Here is a 21,194-nt window from a genome sequence, read left to right as displayed (position 1 = left end):
CTGGCAATTGGCCATGCCTGCTGGGGCTGATGGGAGTTGTAGTCCAACAATATCTGGAGGGCCACAGATGTTCCCCATCTCTGGTATTCTTCCAAGCCTTGCTGAGGAGGAATCAGCGGAGTTATCTTCCAACATTTGAAAAATGAAAATAGAAACACTTCTATGTACCTGGTTGAGGGCAGCAGCAGACTTCCATCTGCCCGCAAAGCACGCGCAGGAGTGTGGTTTAGTAGACAATGGCCCAGCAGGGCAACAGAGTCCAGATCACAAATTTAGTGCTAGCAGGAGCTCATAAAGTATTTATTGAAGGCGCAACTCCAGATGGCAAATGACCGTTTAAACACTGTGTATATGCCCACCTGCACATTATGGTGTTAAGAACATAAGCATTTCCAACACACAGAACACATGTGCCCAGATTTACGGCTGAGGAACGCTGAGACCCAGAAGTGCACAAGTAAGAAGAGCCCTGTTGGCTAAGCCATGGGGGTCCATCTAGGCCAGCATCCTGCTTTCCACAGCAGCCAACCTCTTTGGGAGGCACTGAGACAGAGCAAACTCACCTGGGAATGAGCCCCATTGAACACAGTAGGACTTAATTTGGGAAAGGGCTATTCATTCATTCATTGGCGATCACTCGTGGCCCAGTAAGATTGTCTTCCGAGATAAGGTCTTTAACGGTGGGTCCGTAAGTGACTGTGGAGACCAATTCTGGATCCACACAGCCTCCCACAGTGAGGACATAGGTTTCCAGATGGAAGATGGTCATGATGAGGATTTGTTTGATGTGCCTTCCACTTAGCTCTTTTGTCCCGTTCTCCCGTGCTTCTTCAAAGTCCACAGCACCTTTGAAAGTAGCCGACCTCCCTTTGGGACGTTCATGGGCCAAGACTTTCCAGTTGTCAATGTTCATGTTACATTTTTTTAGAGTTGCTTTAAGAACATCTTTAAACCTCTTTTGCTGTCCACCAATGTTCCGTTTTCCATCCGTAAGTTGGGAGTAAAGTAGCTGCTTTGGAAGACGGTGATTAGGCATTCGAGCAACATGGCCAGTCCAGTGAGTTGATGTTAAAGGATCATTGTTTCAACACTGGTAGTCTTTGCTTCTTCCAAAATGCTGATATTAGTCCGTCTATCTTCCCAAGTAATTTGCAGAATTTTCCGGAGGCAGCTTTTATTTATTTATTTATTATCATTATTTTTACCCCGCCCTTTTTCCAAAACTGGAACTCACTCAGCGTTGGTGGAATCTTTCAAGAAGTTGGGAGTGGTGTTTATAAATGGTCCATGTTTCACAGGCATACAGTAAGGTTGGTAGTACAATGGCTTTGTAAATAAGCATTTACAAGTGCTATAGCTCAGTGGTAGAGCACCTGGTTTGCATGCAGACGGTCCCGGGTTCAATCCCCAGCATTTCTAGGTAGGGCTAAGAGAGAGAGAGAGAGAGAGAGAGAGAGAGCCATCTGAAACTTTGGAGAGCCACTGCCAGCCAGTGTAGACAGTAGTGAGCTAGATGGTCCAGCAGTCTGACTCACTTTAAGGCAACTTCCTATGTACTTTTGAGTAGACATGCACTTTTGGAAGATGTGAGTTGTCAGCTGTGGATTTGAAACATTTCTCTCTCTGTGTGTATCAGGGTCTGTGTGTCTTTTCTGTATTGGTCCATCAAGGAAGCTCTTGAGAAATGAAAATAATTTCTATATCCTCGCCCTCCTGAATTTCAAACAGAAGCCTATGATAACAGAAACACTTTGGCCATGCTTTCCAATTTTAAGTAATGATCTGCTGATTATAAATTGGTCTGTTCAGAGGTAAATTTGCCAAACTGGAGGGCACGGACAGGAACCAGAGGTCAGAAGGCCGGAGGCAGAGGAAGGTCATAGCCTTTTGCAAAGAAGACAGGCATGATGGGATGCTGGGATATGTCTCTCTTTTATTTTTTTTATTTTTTTAGAAAAAGCGCAGTTGATTGCATGAAGGAATGTGGTAACAGGATTCAAAGGAAACATACAGAGCTGACGAGGATTATCCTTAATTATTTGGCCTGGTTCTTGGAGAAGAAGCAGGAAGTGGGTTGATGTAGGACACGATGTTGGAGCCGGACAGGGGGGGGAGCAGAATCCAGAATTCACCCCCACCCCTTTACCAGAGTTGTGTGTGGAACGTGGCATTTAAACAGAAAATACCAGTCATTTCTGATTGTAAAAAAAAATAAAATTCTGTGCTTTTGAAGCAGCCAGGCCATTTGGCGCGACCTTGCAAAAGTTCATTTGTTCCAAAAGTGTTCTGTTTCTTCACAAACTACACTTCCCAGGATTCTTTGGGGGAAGCCGTCACTGTTAAGAATGGTATAATAGTGGGATAAATGTATTTGTAGTGTGGATGTGGTCTTAGTTGCTTTGTCCTAAAGATAAATGAAGACAAGTCATGGGTGTGTTGCGTGTCTTTGTGTTGTTTTTAAGAAATAAAATTGCTGGTTGGTCCTTATGGCTCAAAAAATAAGCTTAAAAGTGGGGCGTGGGTGATGCTTGATGATGTTGCAGACACTGCACAGGTGGCATCAGTGCCCTCAACCCTCTTATACCTAAATAAGCCAGGATAAAAATGTACAAAACACATACAAAATGGTTGCAAATTCTGCTGCTTGAAAAGGTAGCAAGCAGATGCAGATTTGGGTTGCAAAGTTTGGGGGAAATGAAAATCTAGCTGTGCATCGTGGCCATAGCTCCATGGCAGAGGATGTGATGGGCATGGAGAAGGTAGGGGGCAGGTCAAGGGATTGGGAACCTTCAGGCCTGTGTGCCAAATGCAAACCTTCAAGCCTCTCTCCCCGCACCACATCTTCTCTCACTGTCCGTGCTTTGCAGCATCCTTGTCTGGCTGGAATAGGTCCTTTAACACAGATAATGGTCCCCTCCGCACCATACATTTAAATCACATGGCTTCCCCCCAAAAAATCTTGGGAACTGTAGTTTGCCCTTCACAGAGATACAGCTCCCAGCACCCTTAACAAACTACTGTTCCCAGGATTCTTTGAGGGAAGCCATGTGCTTTACATGTGTTATGGTGTGGAGGTGACCAATCCTTTTGGCATAGCTGGATAGAGGATAGAGCAAGCTTCGTGAGTGGGTGTAGAAACTAGCCTATGGTACAAAGGCACAGTCCTCATTTGTCGCTTTGCCTGTGGCGTTTCCCACCATTGGAAAGTGGCCCTCGGAAGGCTGCTCAGAAGATAACATGGCCCTTGCACTGAGGTAGTTGGTAATGATCCGCGGCTGGATGGGCGAATGGCCTGATTGAGTGTCAGGCACCTTTCTACATGTGTGGTGGGTTGTTTTAAACTCTCTGATAATTCCAGAAGCCAGTGGGGTCTTCTGATGAAGCTGAGTGGTGGGAGATTCAGGACAGATAAAAGGAAAGACTTCTTCACCAACAGTGCACAGTTAACCTGTGGAACTCACTAGCACAACATGTAGTGATGGCCCCCAATTTGAACAACTCTAAAAGGGAACTAGGCAGTTTAATGGAGGATTAGGCTACCAACTCTTTGCCACAATGGCTGTATTCTGCCTCCACTATCAGAGGCAAGTCTGCCTCGGAATGCCAGTTTCTAGGAACTGCACGTGGGGAGCATGCTGTTCCTCACAGGCTGTCCATAGGCATTTGGTTGGCCTTTGTGAGGACAGGATGCTGACCTGTGATGGGTGTTTGGCCTGATCCAGCAGCCAGGCTCTTCTGATGTCCTAAAGGGGCGGGGAGGGGCTGTTGTGCATGGTCAGAAAAGAGGGCATGCATCACAAAAAAAGGACAGATTTGCACATTCTAATTTATATGACTGCATGGATGTTTAGAAAGAATTACTATAATTTTAAAGAGAAATACAGTGCAGGGAACAAGACTTGTGTGCCTACCTGCTCAGTCTGCTGTCCAGGTGCAGGCTAGCAACAGATGAATCTGTCAGTTTCAGTTCTTTGCGTTTCTCATTTCTCCAACCTTAAATTCAGTTCTCCACATTTCTGCAGCAATGTTGATTTTTTTTGTTTAAAAACTCATGAGTTTTAGTGTGAATTTTTCCTAATTAAAGCATTTTTCTATGCAGTTTTGACCAATAAAATATTTTACAAGCAATTTCCCCTAATATAATGCATTTTTGTATGTTGCTTTTACTAATATGTGCATTCTGTGCACTCTTTACCCAGCATATGCATTGGGGGGGGCAGGCGGGGGGGCTGGAGGCCTGCACTGCAAAATTCAGAGATGTGTGGATTTTGAGGGCTAGTTGTATTTTGGCTCACATTTTGTTTTGGAAAGTGTGAATGAGGCACCTTTGCCTTTAAATGCAAACTGAATTGTATTGCTTCTCCACCTGTAACTGTAGATGAGCAACTTCAAGGCCCCCCCCATTCTCCTTTCTTATGTTTTTTTAATCTTCAAACCAGACTTGGATTGGACAGTAGAGCATGCCTTCACATAGAGCAGGGCTGTGGAATCTCAGTCCCAGGTCTAAAAGTGGCCCTGCCGACCTTATCTGGCCCTCAGGACTCTCCAGACTACAGCCTGTCCTTGGGCTAGGCTCCTTAGTGGCTCTGCTCTGTGCTGTCCTGAGTGCTTTTGCCTGGCCAGGATCTGTCTGTGAACTGTGGTTATTCCTCTGTTTTGCTCGGAGGCGGGGAGGGAGAGATGTGTGGAAACCTCTAGCTTTTGTGTGGTGAGCTGTGCAAAGGTAAGAGTCACATCCATTGTGCTCCACACCTTTAACACTGATCCCAGCCACCTCTGCTATGCGGCCCCCAGAAGGTTCCCCATGAGGGGATGTGGCCCTTGGGATGAAAAGGATTCCCTTCCCCAGAACAGAGGCTGTCAATCTGCCATTCAAATAGAGGACTGTCCTCTGTAAAGTAGAACACATAACCACCCTCGTTCTAACCCACCCCAAGGCTTGGATGGAGGCAGGGTTAACTACATCTGAAGTGTTGCATGATGTTATGTTATGTCTTATTTCTAGGCCGCCTTTCGGCCAAATAGGCCCCCACGGCGGCTTACAAACAAATAAAAATACAAAATACAAAAAACTCCAAAACAATTTACACACACACACACAAAATCAAACTAACGAAGTCCTAACATCTCTAAAAAAACCAGGAGCAGCAAACCAAAAGCATTCATCTTCCTGGTAAAGGGCAGTCCCCAGAAAAATGTCACTAAGAGCAGGGGTGGGGGGCAAAGCAGGTGGAAATGCTTGCCCCTTGATGGTCCCAGCCCAGTCCCACCCCTGCAGCAGCACGACTCAGCCTGCAGCTCCTCCTGATATGGCCCAGGCAGAGGGGTGGGGCAAAGCAGATGGAAAAGCATGCCCCTTGATGGTCCCAGCACAGTCTCATCCCTGCAGCCAGGGATGACCTAATAAAGTGTTGTTGTCTTTGTCCGCCCATTTTGATGAGAATTTCCAACTGGCTCTATCTAGCAGCAGCTATTTTATTAAAAGTCACTCATGTGGTTGCTGCGTTTGCAGGACAGGACCCTGGGGCTGTAAAACAAGTATTTGCAGAGGGAAATTTGGGCATGAATGAATGCGAAGGCAAGCTCTCTCTCTCTCTCTCTCTCTCTCTCTCTCTCTCTTATGTCCAGAACACAATTAAGTTTCCTAATGTGTGTTTTGGCTCCCTGGCTTGCACAGAGGGGCATAAATCTCTTGTCCCTCCCCCCCCCCCCAGTGTCTGTTGTTCGCTCTGTAGTAAATCCACAGGCTCTAAGCTGTCAGCAAGCAAAATGGAAAAAAGGGGGGCGGGAATTGAAATCCAGACAGCCTTTGGTTATGTAGGGTATTTTAAGTACATGCTACAGAAATAATTAGAATTTCTTGTTTTTGTGGCGGGGAGACCTATTGTGGAAGGGAACTGTATATTCTTCACGTCCCAACGACTGACCAGCGGCTGAGGCTCAGGCAGCAAAAGGCTTGCCAAAAATAGCTCCCCCTCTTGTGGAGCCTGGGTGGAACTCATCCAGAAGGCCGCTTTCTTAGCCTTCTGCAAGAATCCGGTTCTACGTTATAGGCAATTGTAGCACATCAGGTAGAATTTTTATTATGAAAACTGCCCAGAGGTCATTTTCTCCACTAAATCTTACCAGCTTAATGGCTGGTTTCCTTCTCCCCCCGCATCTAATTATTGCCAACCCCCAATGAGTATGGCATTAGGGAGTGTATTGGTTGTCCTCAGTCTAGTAAACAGCAACTCAACTAGTCGCCTATGGCAAGCTAAGGATTTCCTCCAGGCGATCAGAGAGAGAAACACTTGTAAATGGGAAGCACAGCTGCTCATTCCCCCCCCCAGGTCATCCTGGGCTGCTTTAAAGGAAGGTACAGGATGTAAATTTAAATAGTAATAATAATAATCCATGCATCTCAAACAACTGCGATAGGGTTATATTCATGGGGCTTGTTAGGGCAGTAGAATTTGGACTGGTGTCCCAGAGCTGTACCTTGAGAGCCGTAGAGTTCAACCAGACTCGTAGAGCAGCATCCTCCATTTAAATTTGGGTAATTGCCTTGTGAATTGGGATGAGTGCTGGTGCAACAGACTGTCCACTTCAGCGGTGGGGGTGGATGGACAGACTAAGGTTCTTCTTTGTTCTGACTGTCTCTTGTACTGACTGACTTAGTTATGCTTGGAAAGTGAGGGTGGTAGAAATATATTGACTAGTAACTTATTTGCAAGTCTGTCCTCTTATTTCTCTCTACTATAATTTGGTACTATTTTTTTTTCTTTTACATATTGACAAAATGCAAATGGACTGCCCTTCAAATCGATCCCGACTTATGGCAACCCTATGAATAGGGATTTCATGGTAAGCGGTATTCAGAGGGGGTTTACCATTGCCTCCCTCTGAGGCTAGTCCTCCCCAGCTGGCTAGGGCTGCTCAGCTTGCCCCAGCTGCACAAGCCAGCCCCTTCCTTGTCTGCAACTGCCAGCTGGGGGGCAACTGGGCTCCTTGGGACTATGGAGCTTGCCCATGGCTGCAAAGGTGGCAGGGCACGTCACCCCTGAGCCACTCACTGTGGGGTGATCTTTAGCTGGCCCTTGACGCCCAGGAGACACGAGCGGGGATTTGAACTCACAGACTCTGGACTCCCAGCCAGGCTCTTCTCCCCACTGTGCTATACCAGCTGTCCCTTACCCCGGCTGAGTGGTTCTCCATCTTGGCGGAGCAGTTGCCTCTTGTTTGTCACTGAGGCTGCTAAGGCGGTCTCGCCCTGCGAGGGAAGCCAGCGGAGGGGCTCCTGAGGGCCAACTTACCCTCAGCTGCTGTGGCCGTGACTCTGCTCTTCGGGGAGTTTTTTCCTTGCGGAGAGGGGGGACGCAAGGGAGACCGGTCTGCAGGTATGCCTTCCCCAGCGTGTGGGGGGAGATGGTGGTGGCGGCGGCGGCTCTCAGTTTGCTCCCCGCGTTGATGTTCTTTGCCTGCTACCCCAGCGCGACTGAGGAGCCTTCCTTGCTTGGCAGACTCGCGAGCAGGACTCTCGCAGAGGCGCGCAGGTGCTGTTGGTCACTTGATGCTGCGTGAGATCAGGCCTCCAGGGAAGAGCTACGGCGGGCGGTTGGTGGAGACTGGTGGAGTTTGAAATGACTTTTTGTTATTAGAACAGTTGGGACTGTGAATAACATCATGGGTGGGGTGGTTCTAGTAGCTGAGTTGAAGTTGAAATTGTGTTCCCTCTTTTCTACTTTTGCCACATTGACTAGTTGTGTAATAGAATTGTTACAATGTGTAGGATGTAATTAGGATTGTTACAATGTATTATGTGACATTTATAGTGTTGGTATGGTTTTCGTGTTGTTGTTATATCTACCATTTGTTACTTTTTCTATTATTGTTGTATTATTTCGCTTGAAATTGTTTTTGCCATTGTTTGACTTGCTGTAAGCTATTTCATATGCAGTGTGTTTTTGTTTTCCTTTTTGTACGTCGCTTTGAGTCCTATTCCTGGGAAGAAGCGACTAACAAATGCTACTAATAAATAAATAAATACATATTGACAACTCTTTCCAAAACATTTTCATTCAGAGCATGCAACAGCAGAGAGACTTGAATTCTGAAAATCAGTCTGTGGGGAAAGAAGGTTTTTTGGGGGGACAGGCATGGCAGAGGTAACAAGGAATTAACGTGAATTAATGCAATTAGATGTGACTAATTTTTGCTTCAGCTGGGTAAGAATTAATGCTTTTTAATTTGGACATGACAATAGATTTTGTGGGTATAGAAAGCAGAACATTTCTGACTTTGCACATAATAATGGTGACTAACAGGATGGACTCTGTACCGGTTGCACTGGGAGTGGAATGTGGTTATGACTAGCGCACACAAGAGAACATGCACGGGCCTCCTTGTGGTAGGAAGCCTCTGAATGACATTAGTAGCTGTTCAGTTCTTAGGACTATACCTGTGGGAGAACCCTCTTCCACCTCCCTCAGCTGCTCACTGTAGCACCATACCCAAAGTGGAATGAGGAAGCGTGATGCAGATTCCCCAGAAAGAGGACTGGAAGATTGCACACTCTGGATATCTGTAGCAATTTCAGAACAAACAACTGCTATTGTCACTTGGAGGCTTCCTCTTCAGTTCCTGCGTTAAACCAGCCCATACTCTGATTGGATCTTGAATTTATCTGTACCCTGAATAAGCTATCTTTTCTGTTTTCTGTATCATTTGGCCCCACTGTGCAAATATTTTTGTTAAGTCTGTGTTCCCGTGCACGTATATACTGACCAATTTCTCATGCATCTGATAAAGCCTATCTAAGCTTGTGGTGCAGTAAAGCTGTCAGTCTCATTTAAGGTGCAGCAGAACTCTTGAGTTCTCTCCCTGCCCACCCCAAACACCAGACTAACAGGGCTTCCATTCTGCAAAAATGTGTTAATTAGCAACGATAAGGGGGACCCGAACATCCTTGATAAGGAGACCACAGGTCTAATTAGCCCCAGATTCTTTTTATAGCTGATTCTAGAGGAAGTCGTAAACCATGAAGGAGGATGATAGGAGCTGGAGTGCTGAGAGAAGAGGACAATATTTTGGGCTGAGAATCCCACAGAGTGTTTCCTGAAAGGAAGGGAGGGAGGAAGGATGGACTGAGGCTTCAGCACCAAGACCATGAACCAGCCGGTCAGTTGGGGCAACAGCTGCCTTGCCTACAGTCGTGTGTGCCACTTGGCCTTCTTCCTGTGCTTAACTGAATCACCTGTTGTATCACCTAACCCAATCGTGCAAACAATTTATGCTCTTCTTTAATAATAATGATGATGATGTAATTTTTACCTACCCTTCACGAGAAGGTCCCAGGGTGGGCTACAGCACATAAAACCACAATGCAGTTAAAACAGTTGATGACAACAACCCCACCCCAAATCCTGGAATGATAGCTCCATATGATGCGTTACAGGGGAGACACCAAAATCAACTTTCAAAGGCCAGGGTGAAGAGGTGTGCCTTCAGTGCCTAATGGAAGCTATAAAGAAGCCTTCGCCAACCTGGTGCCCTGCAGATATTTTGGACCACAGCTGTCAGCATCCCTTAGCGTTAGCTGTGCTGGCTGGGACTGATGGGGATGGTGGTCCAAAACAGGTGGAGGGCACCAGCTGGGTGGAGGGTACTGCAAAGACGAGGATGCAAGTTATTAAGTAAGATGCATCCAAGGCAAGATTTGGAATTAGAGAAGAAGATGGCTAGCAGTGCCTTTGCTGTGGCTGTTGCTGGACTGGGATTGCCTGACCACTGTTGTCCACACGCTGGTAACCTCCAGAGTGGATTACTGTAATGCGCTCTATGTGGGACTGCCCTTGAGATTGGACCGGAAGCTGAAGCTGGTGCAAAATGCAGCGGCATGACTGCTAACTGGGGCAGGGTATCACCAACATGTCACCCTACTGCTGAAAGAATTGCACTGGCTGTCCATTAGCTACTGGGCTAAGGTTAAGGTGCTGGTTTTGGAGTACAAAGCCCTATACAGCTTGGGACTAGGATACCTGAAAGACCGTCTTATCCCTTATATCCCCAGTCGATAACTGCGCTCTGCAGGTGAGGGCCTCCTGCAGATACCATCTTATAAGCAGGTCCACACAACATAGGAAACAGGCCTTTAAGCATAGTGGAACCTGCCCTTTGGAATTCCCTCCCCTTAAATATTAGGCAGGCGCCATCTCTGTTATTTTTTCAGTGCCTACTGATGATCTTCCTCTTTCAACAAGCCTTTTAAGTCGCGGCCATATCTCAGTCTGTGTCTGTGTTGGAATTGTTTTTTAAGATGTTTTTAAAGATGTTTTGTTGTAATATGTTTTAAAGTCTCTTTCTATGATGTTTTAGAGCATTTTTAATACCTTTGTTTGCTGCCCTGGGTTCCTATTGGGAAGAAGGGCGGGATATAAATCTAATAAATAAATGAATAGAAGATGAGTTTGGATGCTCCAGTTTGTGGTCTGGAAAGTGTAGACTTGTATTGTTCTTAATCGAGTTTCAGTTTTGGAGTTCCATTGCTGTCTCTTTCCCCAAACTCATTCTGTACGAAGGCAACAGAGATAGGGATGCCAGACACGCCCCTATAACAAGACAGGAGGGGGTGCAGAGTGGGGATTGAATTTCTAGTGTACACATTGCTAAGTTTGTGATTGGACAGATCAGTGTTTGCCAACCTGGCGCCCTCCAGATGTTTTGGCCTACAGCTCCCATCAGCCCCAGCCAGGACACTGGGGCTGATGGCAGTCCAAACCAGCTGGCATGTGCCAAATTAATGGATCTAAAAAACTATTTAATCAGCTAAAAAGCTATCCCTGATTGATTAGGAAAATCATTAAAATTGTTGGTCTGCGATGGCACCTGCTGTGAGGTACACATACATCACTTAAAAACCAAGTATACACTTTCTTCAAAACTATTCTTTTTGTCACATGCAGATGTATGTAAATATAACAATATAATTAATTGATTTCAATGCTCATTTGATTAATCAACTAGTCTTTCTTTAACTGGGTGACAAGCCTGCCCATTAGTGCTCTTTACCCAAGAGTAACTGCCCCTTTCTGCGCATCTGCACACAAGCAGCAGGCAAGCTTTCCTTTTCTTATTTATTATTTTTTTTACGGTTGTCATAGATTGATGTACGAGTGTGTAACGTTTTCACCTTTGTGTTTTCAGGTGATCACTTGAAAGTCTGCCCTCAAGGCTACACATGCTGCTCTCAAGAAATGGAAGAGAAATATGGCCAACAGAGCAAACACGACTTCAGAAACGCTTACGTGGAACTTAGTAATAACTTGCAAGCCACCTTCAATTCCCGATACAAAAAGTTTGACGGTGAGTCCTAAGCCTTGAGGCTTCCTTCACCCAGTTGGGAAACCCTGAAATATATTTCCCGGCTCTGTTTGTACCAGTCTTTGTCAACCTGGGGGAAGGGCCTCAACTCAGGGGCAGAGCATCTGCCTTGCATGCGGAAGGTCCCAGATTCAATCCCTGTTATCTGCAGGAAGGACCTGGGTAGCTCTCTTCCTGAAACCCTGGAGAGCCACTGCCAGTTAGTGTTGACAGTACTGAGCTAAATGGACCAGTGGTCTGACTCGGGGTGCTTTCACGCTGCACTTTATTCCGTTATTCTGACGATTTCTTACCTGGTAATTTGCGCATTATATTTGAGCTTTCACACGACATTCTGGGTAGCTCCGGAATTCTGGTGGAATGTAGTGCAAGTGTAGCTCTAATTTCCGCAATAAATGATACCAGAAATAATCCGTTAGCAAGGCTGGGAACCCGGAAGGTCGCGGGAGTGTTTCGTTAGCTGCTGCCACTCATGTGACAGGCATCCCAGCATGCAGTGCGTTCCCACCCTTTAGTCACGCAGTTTTTTGGGGTTTTTTTGCCTGACGAACGTTGTACCGGTATTCCAGCATCGGTACAGATAGCAGCAGCATTTCCCACACACACCCGTCTTGATACAACTAAAACAATTTAAAAAGTCAGATCCTAAAGGGAGAGGACTTGCATGGCGACGGGACAAGATCTTGGACAGTGTGCATGGGTGAGGGACGAAAACAAGCCGTGTGAAAGACAGTTGCGCAAAGTGCCGCTATATCGGCTGAAAAAATACTGTTCCTTATCGCAAGAGGTACTGCGGCGTGAAAGGGATTTTAGAAATCGGGACAGAAGCGCTACTGTTTTAAACCGTTAAAGTAGCACTATTAGCCCCATGTGTGAAAGCAGCCTCAATGGAAGGCAGATCTCCTGTATTCCTCAGGAGCACCCGTAATAGCTCAGTGGTAAAGAACACGCTTTGCCTGGTGCAATCCCCAGCGTGTCCAGAAAGGACTGGGAGAGATCCCCTGTCTGAAACCTTGAAAAGCCACTGCCAGTCAGTGTAGACAATACTGAGCTGGATGGAACAGCGGTCTGATGGGTACACAGCAGCATCTTACGTTCTTAACCGAATGGCCTCCTATCCGCCCCAGCCATCTGGAGAGCACCAGGTTGGTTGATGCAGAGAGAGTTCTCTTGTGTCGTCTGGGTGTGTTTGTTTTCTGTAACTCTCTCTATCCCTAGCTTGAACTTGAGGAGGTGGAATGACTTATGAGTTGTGGTACCAAGTTTAGAACGCTGCTTGTTTTGCAAACTGGTTTGATAGAAATATTTGCTGATTGTGCCTCTTTAGCTACCCGCAAGGGGAATGCGTCTGTATGTCCAATTTGATTCATGAACAGCACACTCTGCAAGAAAGACGGGCGCCTGGGTTTTATTTCGCTGCTCCCCGATGGACGTGACTCACAAGAGTCCATTCTGGCTGTTTTCAGATGTTAGTGCTCATTTGCAACTATGATGGAAGCCTCACTGCTAAACTTGCTGCAACGTCTTAATGCAGAATCCCGTTAGTAGTTCTCAGGATTGGGAACAGAGTGGATGTGAAATGCAGTTCTAACTCCACGTATACTCACACTTGTACTGTTTGAGGGGGAATAGGTGGTGAGCAGCATTAAATTCATTGTATGGCTTCCAATCGCCGCAGGTTATATGACCCTTGCAGCTCTTAAAAGTGAACAGAAGGACAAGGTGTTTCTGTGAGGGCCAAAAGGCATCTTCTTCTTCTGATGAGGATTCTTCCCCACTTTTTCTAAATGTACCAAGGATTTTGTCTTGCTTATCTGAAGGCACAGATTTCTGTCCTAGTATACAGGGTGGAAAATATATAAGGTCACTGGTGGAAAATGCTGGATTTGTTGCCAAGAGAAAGGTTCCTGTCTTTTCTTTCTAATCCCCATTTCTGCTGCAGAAACGGACATTCACTCTGGTGAGCACTAAGCTTCTGGGAGAGGTTTGGCCCAGAACACTTGACCCCATTGCTACCCCAATTGGCGCCGGTCCTATCATTGGGTAGGATGGGGCAGTTAATAAAAGGGTAGCAAGTGAGAAATGATGGATTTTACAAGTTGACTTGCAAGAAAATGTTGCAGCATATCCTTCCCAGAGAAGTGAGGCGGACTTAATTTGGTCAGCCGCACTAGATACAAAGTGGATTTCAGATTGTACTCAGGTCATGGCAGATCCCCCTCTGAAAATATAAAAGGCAACATGCTTACCTAGGTTTTGTTTGTTTTTGTAAATTATAGGGCAGCCTTTGGCAAGATGGTATACTCCAGATGTTTTGAACTACAACTCCCATCAACCCCAGCCAGCACAGTGGCTGTGCTGGCTGGGGCTGATGGGAATTGGAGTCCAAAATGGCTGTGCTGGCTGGGGCTGATGGGAGTCCAGAACATCTGGAGGGGGCACCAGGTTGGTGAGCGTTGCTATCGGTTTTTACTAGAGAGCCAGTGTGATGTAGTGCTTTTAGAGTATGAAGACCACAACAGGAGAGACTCAGGTTGAAATCCCCACTTAGCCATGGAAGTTGTCGCTGAGTGACCCTCAGCCAGGCACCATCTCTCAGCTTCACCTCACAGGGCTGTTGAGAGGATAAATCAGAGGATGGGCTCCATATGCCATCTGAGCTCCTTGGAGGACAGACTGGAGAGGTGTAGATGCATGAGTCGCAGTGCTTAAAATCAGGTGAGGGAAGAGGTTGGGAGGAATGTTGCTGCTCCTTCATTTGTTTCTGGGGTTCCCTCTTCATGCTGTTCATAGCCCCGCATCCCAGACGCCCCACAGGAGAGCAATGATGTAGTATGTGCTTCTAGTTTTTTTATTTTATTTTATTTCTGTTCTGCCCTTCCTCCCAAAGGGAGCCCAGGGCAGCAAACAAGAAGTGATAAAACCCTAAAAATATCTTTTCTAAAAAAACTTAAACACAAAACAGCTTTTAAAAAGCATATTTAAAAGCAATTCTAGCACAAACACAGATTGGGATAAGGTCTCTACTTAAAAGGCTTGTTGAAAGAGGAAGGTCTTCAGTAGGTGCTAAAAAGACAACAGAGATGGCACCTGTCTAACATTTAAGGGGGGTGCTATGTTTAATAGCAGCTACCCATTAAAGGGCTCCATTCCTGGCTTTTCATCTCTGAAAATGTTTCTCTTTATTAAACCCATTCAGTTAATAAAAAACATTTAAGGCTGGATCTAACAACGTTATGTTCAGAGTAGACCCATAGTCATGACTAATTTAAGTCCACTGATGTTACTAGTAGATATAAGCCAGTCTGCCACCCATTGTTCACTTGTTTAAAATTTAACACACTTTTCCAGAACACCCAGCTCCTACCATCCCTGCCCATTGGCCATCCTTTTTGGGGCTAGTTGGAGCTGGGCGTCTAGTAACATCTGGAGGGCACCAGGTTGGGGAATCCTGGTCTCCACTGACTGGCCGTGGCTCTCCTTGAAGGAGGGAATGGTGGCCCAGAACGGAATGTTCTAAAGTCTTCCCAGAAAGCTGGTTTTAGAGGAGGGATTTGAAGGAAGTACGAGAAGAGGCACGGTGCAGATGATGTGAGCGGCAGTTCCAAGCATCTGGGGCAGCAGGAGAACAGGGCAGAATCCTCTGGGAGCAGCAGGAGACCCGAGGGTCACAGTACTCAGGAGATCAGCCTAACAGCTGACAGTAGCTGTCGGATTCCCCTCCCTGTCCCCGGCCTGCATTCCAGCTGCAAGGAAGCAGGCACAATGAGGCAGATGGACAGCTCTGAGACCCACCAGCAATGGGAAAGGACGCAGACCCCCCCCAGAGCCCCCTTTTTACACATCAGACAGCCTTCCCCAACCTGGTACCCTCCAGATGTTTTGGTCTGCAACTCCTATCAGCACAACTGTGCTAGCTGGGGCCCATGGGAGCTATAGTCCAAAACATCTGCAAGGTGCCCGGTTGGCAAAGACAGACATTTGACTCTGGTTTTGTTGCCCCCAAGACCTTCTCAGTCATGATGTGAACTCCACTGGGGGTTTTCTCTCTTTTTTTTAAAAAAAAGAACTCTCCCTCTAAATTTTTGGCCGTTTTTAATGGGTCTCTCTCTTTTTCTCCCCTCCCCGGCAAGGGTGGTTGCTCCAATTCAGGGTGTAACGTCTTAGGTTTAAGTTTCTTCACGCTGTGTGAGTGAACTCTTTTTCCTGTGCTGATAAGTGCTAACACATGTTTTGCAAAACCAAACCGCTCAGAAAGCTTTCGGATGCCTCCTTCGCTTCTCCCTCCTCTGCTCAAGATTCTTTAAGCGTGCGAACTTTCTTTGTGCACTCTGGCCTTTCTCAAAGCTTGCTGGTGCTGGGGGAGAGGGAGGTGTATGAACTGCTTTGAAAAAATAAAGTAAATGGGGAAATTTGTATGGTAGAATTGGCCTAGACCAGCCTTCCCCCAATCAAGTGCTTTCCAGTTGTTGGTGAACTCCACAGGGTAAGGCAAGTGTGGGAAGCCCTCTGGATGTTGCTGAACTACAACTCCCATCAGCCCTAGCCTGCATGGCCAAAGTCCAGGGATGACGGGAACTGTAGTTCAGTAACATCTGGAGGGTTTCCCCCACTTGCCTTACCCTGTGGAGTTCCCTCCCCACAGAGCTGTGTCTGGCACCTTCATTGCATAGTTTTTATCGTATGTTGAAGATGCACCTCTTTATCCTTGACCTTACACAAACATAAGGGCTAGGAACTTGTTTTGGCCTTTGATGTTAAAACAATGCTCAGGTTCCAATCTGGATGATCCTTAGTGGTATTGAATGAAATTCAGCTAAAATGAATTCGGAGCAGCTTCCCTCCTGGAAAAAATGGCAGCCGAGCTGTATGAGGATCATGGTGGGGGGCAAACAATTAAAGACTTCCTCCCTATCTGCATTTGGCCCCTGGTGGATGCTCTTTGCTACAGAAAAAAATAAGCATACAAGGGGCAACCACATGATTAACTTCATGTCCAGTTAGGTCCCCCACTGAGTTGTAGACCAGAGATGAGGGACCTGTCACTGGACTGCAGCTCCCATTGTCCCCTAACCATTGGCTATGCTGGCTGGGCCTGATGGGAGTCCCAACAACCTCTGGAGGGCTACAGGTTGTAGATTGTTCCCACTGTCTGGGCTTACTCGAGAGCCCAATCTCAGAGCAGGGGCGCGTTACCTGTCCTTCGTGGCTTTGCAGAGCATCAAAACAGCTTGCGTTTCATTCCTTTAAATGAAACATAAGCATGTAGGACAAGCTGTAAGTAGATTGGGGTATCGATGGAAGTCTGCCTTTTAAGATGCACCAGCAGTGGTTGGCCCTGAAAAATGTTTGGGTTTGACAGGGCTTCTTTCCACCCACCCGTCCCTAAGGGGGCAATAATTTCATGAGCGCCGATTTGTTTGCCTTGCCGCTGTAAAACTCATGCCTCGCTTAAGCGTACAACTTTTGTTGGAGAGCAAGCCCAGCTTCCAAGAGAAACGAAAGGTGTAAATTCATGTTGTCCTTCAAACTGTCAAGATAGCAGGCCAGCCTCCCTCCATTCTTCCCTCTCCCCCCAAGGTCAGAGGGGTTATTCCTGTGCTGCAGAGCAGCTCATTAATCAGCCAACCAGACTGGCTTCTACGAGAGGGAGAATTAATATCTAACTAGAGAAGCAATAGCAATGTCTTGTCTTTTTCTTTCTTTTTAAAAAAAGCAATAGCGTTGGAGCACTGTGGGAAGAAGCAAGGGTGTTTCGGATGCACCTGGCACCCTCCAGATGTTTTGCATTACAACTCCCATTAGCACCAACCAGCATGGCTGTGATCATCAGCAGATCATCAAATTCTGCACCACATCCCAGGAAGCTGCGTTATACAGAGCCAAGCCAGTGGTCTGTGTCGTCACAGGATTGTCTACATCAGCTGTTCCCAAACTTCCCCCCCCCCCACAGGCCACATGAAAATTGCCAAGGGCCTTCGTAGACCACTTAATGATTTGGCTGCCTGTTGTAGCCATTGTAATGCACTGTTTGTTCCTTCTTTTATTCGACAGGATTCAAATGGTAAAACAATAAAATATCATCACAGAAGCAATACAAATCCAATAAAAAATCAATATGAATATTTCATGCAGACATGCCGTGGACCCCCTGAATGAAGCTTGCAGACCACTGTTGGTCCACAGACCACAGTTTGGGCACCCCCAGGCCTATGTGCCTGGTGCTGGCTGTGGAGATGGGAGTTGCGGTTCAAAATATCTGGAGGGCGCCAGGTTGGGGAATTCAAGTCTGGCAGCAGCTGTCCAGGGTTTCAGACAGGAGTCTTTCCCAGACCTACCTGGAGAGGCTGCTGGGGACTGAACCTGGGCCCTTCTGCATGCAAGGCAGGTGCTCTGCCACTGAGCTATCTGATCTGTTGTACTAACACCATCACATTCTGCACCACGAGCTGCAATTGTTCTTTGTGGAGACTCAACGAAGCTTGGCCTTCTCAAGCCCAGGTCAGGCAAACTTTTCTGTACCACATCATGTGTTCAGAACGGTATCGGCACAGCAGTGGCCACATGAATCATAGAACAGTAGATTTGGAAGGGTCCTATAAGGCCATCCAGTCCAACCCCCTGCTCAATGCAGGAATCCAAATCAAAGCATTCCCGACAGGTGCCTGTCCAGCTGCCTCTTGAAGGCCTCTAGTGTCGGAGAGCCCACCACCTCTCTAGGTCATTGGTTCCATTGTCGTATGGCTCTAACATGAGCCATGGCGATGCTACTGTGACACTGCAGCCACTGCACGTTCCTGTTGTCATTGAGGGAAGCCCCGGCCCGGCAGCTTCCATTAGGGATGACGTGCCGCCTCAAGCAAAAGCCTCCCTTTGCTCACAATTCGCTTAGCTGCCACACGGATCCCTTTTCAAACAACCTCCGTGCCACTCAGTGTTGGTGTCAGGCAAAACCCGCTTTTTGGTGGCTGGGATCAAGCCAGAAGATGGGGTGGAAGTGGATTCTTGCATTTGTGTTTATTAACAAGTGCACCCTGGAGGCAGGCGTTTGGCTAGCTGATGGCACAAAAGAAACGTAGCCAGTAGCCCCACCTGCGCAGAGTAACATTGCTCTGAAGAGGGCAGGGAATGTGCCGCTATTTCCAAGTGTCTGTCTTGCTAAAAATGAGTGAGCATTTGCAGTTCGGTGTGGGCATGGGGCAGCTGTCCCCAACTTAGAATCATAGAATAGTCGAGTTGGAAGGGGCCTATAAAGCCATCAAGTCCAACCCCCTGCTCAATGCAGGAATCCAAATCAAAGCATTCCTGACAGATGCCTTCCAGATATTTTAGACTTCCATCCTCCACCGCACCATGCATGTGGACAATCCTGGCCTAGATGGACCTCTGCCCTGGCTGCGTAAGGCAGCTTCCTGGGATCTGGTGCAGAACGTGATGTTCTAGTGGTCCTGTCGTCGCCCTGATCCTTAGGAATCCCTTGCAGTATTGCTGTACTTTTCTAAGCCCATCACCTCCCCGTCTGTCCCCAATGGATCGGCAGCTTTATTCTTTCTGACTAGGTGACGTGTTTTGTTCGCTGCTTGAAATATTCCTTAATACAATTGCAATTAAAAGGGTTCTGTGCGCGACATTCATGAAAGTCTCAAAGTAACCCAGGCTTATGCTCTTTGGGTTAGCAGTTTCAGAGGCATTCTCATGGTGTAATTTCAAAACGAGCTTGATCTTAAACCTTTTCTAGGTATACTTCCAAGGGTGTAACCTATTTGGCCTTTCTGTTGAAAAGTCTTTGGGAGAAGGGTTGGTTAGGAGGAGGAGGGGAAACAGAGGAGGAAAGGAAGTGAGCTTTCAGAATGATTAAGTGAATTAGAAATTAATACATACCACCCAGCTAATCTCTATAGTATGTATTATAAATGCGTGCACGAGAGAGAGAGAATTGTAGACAGGAAATGCCAGTCATGGGAACCAGTGGAGAAGTTCGTGCTGATATTGGACAGAGGATGTGTTTGGGGGGCGAGTGTTGAAATCAGATGCTTTCTCCAGGGTTCGTATTCCTTCTGCGCTCTAAAAGGCTGCATTTTCTGCCGCTCTGTCAACCGCCAAGCCCAGGACTGTGTTAATAAGGAACCTTTTTTAAAAAACACATTTTAAGGGTGTTTTTTTCTTCCTCTGTTTCTCCCTGTTCTCTCCCCCCTCTCCCAAAATGTTCTGAGTTAGACTTTGTTTGTACTGGAGCACTTTGAAGACTTTAAAATTTTGAACTCCAACATACTTCATACATTTTAACAAGGTTTAAATTCAAACCGGGCCAAGGACTTTTTTCTAACAACTTTTGAGTCTAAACACTGCCCCCTTTGAGGATTTGAGCACAGAGGCGTGTTTTATTAAATTTTTATTTATTGAACATGAGTCACAAGAAGGCACAGGAGAGAATCCCAGATACCCGGTGTCCTAGATGAAATAATGTGGGATTTTCTGCCCCCCTGGAGGGTGTATTTTTGGGAGGGGAAGTATGCTATATATTAGGGAACCATCAGGACTGCATCGAAAATGTCTGAATTCCAACGCTATCAACCTTCATTCTCCACCCCACCCTTCCTTTAGAATGCTATTAAATCATAACATCATTACGTACAAGTTGGATGGGAGGAGGCATCTTTGCAAAGACCCTCTGGGGCAAAGCATAATGCTGTAAGTTACAGACATCTGTCCCACATTAGACATTTTTCAAGATTATTACACTGCTGGTATTATGATTGTATAAATGTTTCTTGTCGAGCTTTCTTTAGGTCCCATATGAGCCCCTCCCCAAAATAAACCCTGCTGTATATTCTGACCACAGAGCTGGAACTGTGGTGGAGATCTCTTTGCCTTTCATCTCCTTTTTGGTTTGAGTTTTTCAGCGTTGCATTTTCCAGGCATGAAGTGGGATGCTCTTGGGAGTGATTCATGGGACTGGATCCCTTGATCAATTTGAATCAATGGGCCTTGGTTTTTTCGTGGGTTTCTAAAGGATCAAGTTGCATGTATAAAGCTCTCGCCTGTTAAAGTTTTAAGGGTCCAGGCAGCAGGCATGTGGCATTCTTCAGCATCTTCTTTCACCTCAAACAATACCCACCACTGACATCTGACCTGGGTGCCCCTTTAACAGGCACTGAGATCCACTGAATGCCAAGGAGCTCAGCCTACTGCTGTGCCCAAAATTTCCCGTTTGTTTGTTTGCTTACCCTTCTCCATCAGTTAACGAGAAAAGAAATTGCATTCAAAAATTATCGACAGGGAGAGAAAATGTGTGGTGAAATTTTTATGGGCGGGGTGCAAGGTTTTTGTTGTGCCGGCTTCACCTTTGAGGTGGCCAAGGGTTGTTTTGGACTGCCTTTTCATTTATTCCACCAGTCATCTCCCCAGCGGTCTGCACTCTGCAGCCTTCCCAGGGCCTGCACCCCAGTCAAAGACGAGGAGAAAACCCTGTGGGGCTTTTCCAGACCAGGAAGCGTGGGCAGCTTCAGAGGCTGCAGCATAAGGGTTTACTGGAAAAAAAACCACACACACCACCTTTCAACAATAGGATAGGTTCAAAGTCCTGCACACACCGCAGTTCCTAAGAAATTCTCAAGTTTCCTGAGAATGGGGCAGAAAAACAAAACCTCTTTTGCAGGAGGAGAAACCTTCTGAGATAGTGGAGGGCGGATTTTGGCAGAGCATTAACTGGCTGAGGGATGCTGTGTTGATTTCCCACAATGAGCCTGATGCAGCACTATAGTTTGAACAAAATGCTTCTCCTGCTGCCATCGGGGGCGGACATTGTCAACATCACAACGTTGTGAAAATCA

General features: G+C 46.6%; 1 protein-coding gene across 2 annotated transcripts in view; it reads left to right on the top strand.

Moving 5' to 3' along the window:
• The window catches only part of GPC4 (glypican 4), an 89,221-nt gene that overhangs the window by 41,617 nt on the left and 26,410 nt on the right, over positions 1-21,194 (top strand). Inside the window, exons 1-2 of one of the 2 annotated variants that reach the window (XM_061598523.1) lie at positions 4,703-4,723; positions 11,185-11,343. In XM_061598523.1, the coding sequence (XP_061454507.1) occupies positions 11,235-11,343 (109 nt within the window). In that variant the 5' untranslated portion in view covers positions 4,703-4,723; positions 11,185-11,234. Of the gene's footprint in view, positions 1-4,702; positions 4,724-11,184; positions 11,344-21,194 lie in introns of those variants that run through there. The other variant, XM_061598522.1, reaches the window with a different exon arrangement.

Source organism: Rhineura floridana, chromosome 16 (assembly GCF_030035675.1).
Source record: "Rhineura floridana isolate rRhiFlo1 chromosome 16, rRhiFlo1.hap2, whole genome shotgun sequence".
Classification (NCBI taxonomy): Eukaryota; Metazoa; Chordata; class Lepidosauria; order Squamata; family Rhineuridae; genus Rhineura; species Rhineura floridana.
The sequence above is the reverse complement of the archived record's forward strand: the minus strand, read 5'-3'. Positions and strand labels throughout refer to the sequence as shown.